The sequence below is a fragment of the Anarrhichthys ocellatus genome, unplaced genomic scaffold, assembly GCF_004355925.1.
Source record: "Anarrhichthys ocellatus isolate YVR2014 unplaced genomic scaffold, GSC_Weel_1.0 scaffold39, whole genome shotgun sequence".
Taxonomy (NCBI): domain Eukaryota; kingdom Metazoa; phylum Chordata; class Actinopteri; order Perciformes; family Anarhichadidae; genus Anarrhichthys; species Anarrhichthys ocellatus.
In genome coordinates, this window is record NW_022280069.1 from 551,167 (window position 1) to 558,570 (window position 7,404).

Below are 7,404 nucleotides of genomic sequence, written 5' to 3' on the forward strand. Positions count from 1 at the left end.
ACACACACACACACACACACACACACACACACACACACACACACACAATTATCATTTGATGGCTTAGGAGCTTCAGGATCAAATGCACATTCATTCCATCTAATTTGATTTAAACATGAACGAAGAAACAAACACAAATGTGAAACCCACCTGTAAGAATAGTCTGGAAAGCCAGCTCCACATTAGACGAGTCCAACGCTGACGTCTCCAGGAAGGACAAGCCGTGCTTCTCTGTAACACACACACACACGCACAAAATGTGCTTTATGTTTAACTTTCATAACTCCTCTGAGCTGAGGTGTGTTGTTGTGTTGTACTGGCATTACCACTGCACTGATCCAGGGATTGATTTCTTCTACATAATGCACTCACTCCAGGGTTCCCCCTAGAAGGGGAGTCATTTCAGCTGCTTCCTGTTTGATCGCTCACGGTGAACTGCTTTGTACTTATAGAGAGATCTAATGGGTTGTGTGACAGCTGACTGGTCTGCTATTTATTTACAACGTGATCAAATACAATGACGTTACTCACAAAGACAGAATAAAGAATATAATGCAAATGCTTTGTAAGCAAAGTCTGTTGGGATACAACTGCTATTAAAAAAAGGTTATGCTGCTGTATTACATAGTGTACATATCGACTAAGGCACGATCAATCTGTATTCAAATAAGGAATTAATGGTTTACTCTATTATTGTAACTATTTTCCTCATGTGTCCTAATGAGCCAGGACCTTGAAAACTAAGCAGCTTGATGGAATTCAGCCATCATTCATTTTATCATTCATATCATTATCGTTTCTTAACGTGAAAAATGTCAAAACGTCTTCCATTAAAAAGGTCTATAATAAACAGTGAAGGACAGATTCTTATCAAAAAGTAATAAACTATGTTTTTTTTTTTAATGCTTACTTGGTCTGATCAACAACCAGAAAACTAAAATATAAGTCATGGAACTAAGAAACATGTCTCATTTCTTGGCTATCTATACATTGTGATATCCAAGTACAAAGGAGAACAGTTACTACTATCCTACATGGAGGGATCATGTCCTCACAGTGGCGTGAGTGAGACATGAGACTGGTCCACTGTCGCTGTTCACTTCACTCGTGGCCTTACGACACACTTTGCATGGACGTGTCCACCACCGCGGTCTTTATGTAAACTAGGCTTCATAAATTACGTTTGTGGAACAGAAAAACAAAATCAGTAAATTCAGAACGCACCGAGAGGCACAGACAATATTTAACCAGCAACGAAAATTATTCTTTTCACTCCAATACGAATCAACAGGGCGTCCTACCGAGAGTGATTTAACAGTCAAAAGAGGTACAACGCTGACTCGGACCCGAGCCAATAAACTCAAGGTCAGGAGAAAACATGTGGCCCAACTAATCTAAAATAACAGTGTGCGAGAGTCAAAAGGGTGACACAATTGTACCGCAAGTCTGACCGTAACAAACAGACCTGCTCTGAAACAAAGCCTTGAGATTCTCAGAGGTGTGAGATAAACGGAAGTTGAATTAATCTAAATCTAAAGTACTTTTGACCTCGAGCTGTGCTTGCTTTTATATACTCGCAGTCAAGGACATTTGGGGTAAAATGCCGTACGTTGTGCAAACATTTCTAACATAGGTGTTCCCAGTGGTAATGAGCGCACAACACGTATGTTATAAACACTTAAGAGTAATTAAAGCAGCTAGGGTTCAGCTCAGTCCATCTAGGCTCATTATCATAACTTTAACCTGGTGATTATCTGTCTGTGCTCTCTCACACACACACACACACACACACACACACACACACACACACACACTACCTGCCAAGGCCTTGGCCTCATCCGTTGGCACCGCCCTGAGGTGGCGTAGATCACTTTTGTTGCCCACTAGCATGATGACTATGTTGCTGTCTGCGTGGTCCTGCAGCTCCTTCAGCCAGCGCTCAGCATTTTCGTAAGTCAAGTGCTTGGCGATGTCGTAAACCAAGAGGGCTCCGACTGCTCCGCGGTAGTACCTGGACAACACAAGAGGAGGCGGACATGAAATAAATGAAGAGCAGAAAACTCGTTCTTGCCGCAGCCTGTTGATTTCAGGATTCTTGGCGGGTGTGTCACACGGGCTCGGCCAGCTTTGAAGCTGAGAAACACCAGAAATAAAACAGTAAATGCTCCCAAAAAAACACACTGTACACAAAGCTCATAAGACAAGTGAACATTGGCTGACATTACTTATTTTTTGGTTACGCCATTGAGGCAGACTACTAAAAAAGACAAATGTTGGGACGGGAACTTGATCGAGAGACGAGGAGGAAGCTGTGATTAACGAAACGCTTCCTGCCCTGAGGCAAAAGGCTGCATTTTGTAGTATTAATCACTTCAGAGATCCTTCTAACTATTTTAGGAATGATGATTCTAAACTGAATTTGTGGAGGGAAGATGACTCTTGGTTGGACGTTTACAACCCTTAACCTACAACCCCAGACGTTCATAATGCAGTGAAACGTCATGCGACTGTGAAAAAAAAAAAAAAATGTCCCAATGCACATGCATGAGGAAGCAGAAGAGGCCCTTATAGGTTCCTGTGCTTAGTATCTATATCAACATGCTTATTTGAGCCGCTGCATGTGGAGCTGTGTGTCTGCATGTATGCTGGACATAATTAAAAGACCCATTATTTTCTTCAAGAGAGCATGTACTTGCGTGAAGTGGTTTATTATCACTGCTTATGTGTGGAAGTGAAAGCCTGTGACAACAGACACCATAACAGCGTAATGGAGCTCTAGCAAAAGGCTTCAATGATTACTGTACTCACGCAGAAGTGATGGCTCGGTATCGCTCCTGACCAGCTGTGTCCCAGATCTGAGCCTTGACGGTCTTGCCCTCTACCTGGATGCTGCGTGTGGCAAACTCCACCCCGATGGTGCTCTTGCTCTCCAGGTTGAACTCATTTCGGGTGAAGCGGGACAGCAGGTTACTTTTCCCGACACCCGAATCTCCAATCAGCACCACTGCAGGGGAAAGAAAAGGGGGATTTGGAACAATCATCATCAGTTATAAGGTTTATTGTAGACTCTAGAAGAAGTTACACAGAACAAGATGGGTTGACTTTTTTCTAAATCAAATTTGACTATCAGTATTATTAGTTGCGCTGCTCCATCAATGACGCATGTGTGTGGCTCCCAGCCGAAGTGGAGCAGAAACTCCGGGCACGCCCACTGAGCATACAAAATACTGGAACCATCTGATATTTTCAGGAAACACCCGCAGACTGAGAACAGGTGAAACCAGTGATTCACTGCAGTTTCACCTGCCAAATGTACTTCAGCCATAACAGTATTTGACTGTAAATACATTTAATGTTTTTAAATCATCAAGAGAACTGAGACAGATCATACCGCATGGTAACTTCAATTGATTTGTTGTCCTGTTTTAAAGACTTATAATCTAAAATAAATCTAAAATGTTCAGACAACGCCTTAAACTGAGCACTCGCTATGGAGCCGAAACTCTGCTGAAGTTTGTGCAAATGCCAAGCACTTCCCCCAAATTACTTTAGCTTTGGGGCCACCATTCACACTTCCCAAACAAAGCATACAAATCTATTAAATCTAACATAAGCTACACTTGTAAAAAAAGGCCCTGCTTTGGTTTAGATACAAACATCAGCAGGATTTTTACTGACATGGCGTGAGAGCGGTAAATGACTATATTTACAATGTGGAGCTTTTCCTTTAATGCTTCGTGTGTAATCACAACAATAAAAACAGGAGCTTAGATGCTGCGTTTCCTCCACTGGACGCCCTCTTAAAAAGTACTTTAAAAAGGCGTTATTAGGGCGAGTGTTTATCAGAAAACTACTTCTACAATTGTCAGGTGAGTCAGTGTGTCAAAAGGAACCAACCACACCAGCGCACCACCGGCACACCACCCTACTATTATGAAATAGGAAATTGTTATGGAATGTTGAAACTGCATTAACAAACCGACCACAGTGTCTACACTTGCGTTTAAGCAATACTGCTCATTCTAAAGGGAAACTGTATCAAAATGTGTCTGTGGTACTACAGTATGGTGTAACAGGCACGAGTAGAAACCCGTTCTGACTTATTTAGACTTTGAAATAATACAAATATGGGGCACCTGTGAGGACCTCACATACCAGCAGTGTGGCTCTCCTACATGCCTGATAAAAAGGGTAACATTGTCATTCTCCATATCGCCAAAGACAAAAGATCTTGGGTGGAGGACAAAAACCATCATGCAAATCATGTCAAAGTGCTCTGCCACGAGACGCCTAATATCATGGCTGCATTACACGCCCATTCACTATTGTTGGGTTTGCATTCTTCAGGTAAAAAGACATATGACACCTCTCTATTACATTACACAACACTACACCCAGGGATCTGGTCCAGCCTGTGACTGTCCAGAGGTACGGCAGAAAAATAAAGAATGGAACTAAGTAATACTGAGAATCTGAGTCAGTGTCTCGGTCTGTTCAGTCAGATTCATTGATATCTCCTGAATCCCTGTGAATGGAATAACAGATAACCATCACATCCTCTCCATTGATGTGGAATTAAATCCGTGCATAATGCTGGCAATCGTCAAGAGACCCTTTTAGATTTAAAACATTTAAAATATACATATTGTATATCCACTAAAATAAGCAGATGGCCTTAACATAATATAATCAGTTGGGCAGTGAAATGTGCCTTTAAATCCAAAAATATGCTTTGTGAGAAAAAAAAACTGCATTGAAGCAGTTTGTATGAATTGTTTTTACAACAAATACCCAATATTAAGGCTCATACACATCACTAAAATGAACATGAGACAGGTATGCTTCAGCAAGATGACTACCTGCACTGATGTCTCTCCATCAGTCGGGTTTATGTGACTCACTGACGCCTCACCCAACTTGACTCGGGCTTTCTAACAGCAAGGCACAAAAGGAGGTTGTAGGAACAAAAGGAGAGTCATGACAATAAGGTTGAGCTCTTTCCTGGTTCGAGCAGACAACGGAGAAGGCGGCCGATACCTTATCAGTGTCCTTGCACCGCCGCTGCACGATTCAGACAAATTTGCCATTTGGTCACCAAGAGCCATGTCACTTTATCAGAGAGAGAGTGAGTGAGTAAGTACGTAAATCTCGTCTTCTCTATGCTCAGGGACACTGTGGCCACACACACACACACACACACACAAGTACACACACTTCATGCAGGTATTTCCAGTTTGACAACACATGCTTGTTTGGTGTTCTATAATTGAACAGACCATGAGCACTTCATTTCCGCTTCGCTTGTGACAAGATTCAACTATGAACTACTTTTTTTTTGTACTAGGTAGCCATTAAAGGAACAATCACTCTCCACCCCCAGTATACATTAGTATATATTGATATCTATGAATGAGGTTTATGATGTTTGCTGGACCATATATTGAGAAATGTTAAATATTAAAGTTAAGGTGGTGGAACAATTGGATGTTAGTGACAAAAGAAGAGATGTTTTTTTGCCAAAGTAGATTCAAACTGCAGGTACACCATGGAGTCCTCAGGTACAAAACTAAAGAACCCAAACTCCATGTATTCTCCAGGTATGGATGGAGGTTGTTTGGATTTGTTGACCTGCCACATATTATGACCCCCCCCTATTGATCAACATCGCATCCCCCCAAAACATGATTGCATCATCGGCCTGCAAGATGAAGACTCTACTGCAGATGCTGCTTTAAACATAAAGAGTACTTATAAACTGCCTTTATGAGCTGTAGCGCCTATGTCGAAAGAATACGTCTTCAGTAATAGTTGCTGCGAACAGCAGGTGCCTTTGTCTTCAATGTCGCGCGACACCTTGTCGTTAGGCACGCGGGTCAACACCTTTAACAAGTCGGCATCAAATGACTCGCAGGTGAACGGCTTGGTGTCGAAGTTGAGCTAACTAGCTTAGAACACAAACAGCTACTCACCTTTAAAAAGATAGTCATACTCGTCTTCTCGGTTGGTCATAGCTTCTCTTCTTCGGCGTCTCTCTACGTATTTAACTCGAAGTCGGAACACAAAACTTAATGGTGTATTTCAACTACTACTTCGTGTGCGTACGTTAACGTTAGTTAGCCTCACGCGGAAGACGGTAAAGTCTCACTCAAACGACTAGTAACGCTAAAAAATAATAATGACAAATGTCAAAAGAATGTGACACTGCTGCTTGTTATCAAGCATAAAAACATCCAACGGCAACTGGTAGCTGAAAAAGTTTCGCCTCGTCTGTCTCGCCCTCTGTCACTTGCCATTACCGAGGCTGCGACGTAACGTCAGTTTCTTTTGTCCCGCCCCTGCCTCGCCTCCTACTGGTCAACAGCTGATGGACACCTGTCACTGAGGTCGACTGTGATTGGTCCGCTCCGCCGTCGGTTATTAGTTGTGCCGCTGTGATGACGTATGCGGTCCCCAAGCCTTAAAACAGGTAACGTCGAGCCGCAGGTTAATTAATAAGCAAAGCAAAGCCCAGCTGGTAAAACAAGTGGTATGACAAATACCTCACTGCAGCGCGTGTCGCAGCAGCCTAGTACAGTACACAAATACAGTGGTAATACAGCAAGCAATGGAGCTGATCAGAGAGACAAAAGAAGACACACTGAGTATATCAACCCTATTGTTCTGTTTGGGGGTCCATGGAGACACTGGGCCCAGTTTAATAACTCAAAAATACATTTAACAGAGTTTTATTAGCTTTGATACTTTATTACTTTTCCTTAAATCTATGAGACTTGCTTATAAACATGATTTTGAACTGACTCATGTTGTTGTATGCTGTGTAAAATTGGTCTATGCATTAGTTCTCTCAAGTAAAACATGGTCAAATACACTGTAAGTGCTCTATATCTGTTGATTTGTTTTTCACAGCACCAGTCAGCCCAAATCCATACATAAACCCAACAAATATTGAACAGTACGCAATAATGCAGAGCTACAATGATCCGATGAATCGATGCATCACTGAAAAATGAGTCTGCAACTATTTTGATATTCAAATAATCGTTTTAGATATGTTTTTAAATAACAGCAAAATGCCATTTCTACATAGTTCCAGAGGTTCCTGAGGATGTGATGGTTCTTTTTGACATACATGAGTAAACTTATTGGGTTTTGGACTTTTGGTCAGACAAAATAAAATATTTTTAAACGTTTTCACGTTATTGACCTATTATTAATAAAAACAGGTTATTGACAAAATAATCCTCGGCCTATAGCCATAGTGAAAATGATTGTGAGTTGCAGCCCTGAAAACATGAAGTATTCCTTTATTTGGTGGAATAACAGTGTCCCATTCACTTATTTAGGGAGCACAATACCAGGGTCCTGGCCCATCTAAATGGAATAGGGCCATAGTTAATGTTATCA

The 7,404-nt window shown here is 41.7% G+C and overlaps 1 protein-coding gene across 1 annotated transcript in view; it reads right to left on the reverse strand.

The window, feature by feature from the left end:
• rab11al (RAB11a, member RAS oncogene family, like) overlaps positions 1-6,303 on the reverse strand; it is a 10,110-nt gene extending 3,807 nt beyond the window's left edge. The window contains exons 1-4 of the mRNA XM_031867290.1: positions 5,970-6,303; positions 2,809-3,004; positions 1,818-2,011; positions 151-231 (exon numbers count right to left, since the gene is read on the reverse strand). Coding sequence (XP_031723150.1) covers positions 151-231; positions 1,818-2,011; positions 2,809-3,004; positions 5,970-6,009 — 511 coding nt within the window. The 5' untranslated portion in view covers positions 6,010-6,303. The remainder of the gene's footprint in view (positions 1-150; positions 232-1,817; positions 2,012-2,808; positions 3,005-5,969) is intronic.
• Positions 6,304-7,404: the final 1,101 nt, after the last annotated feature.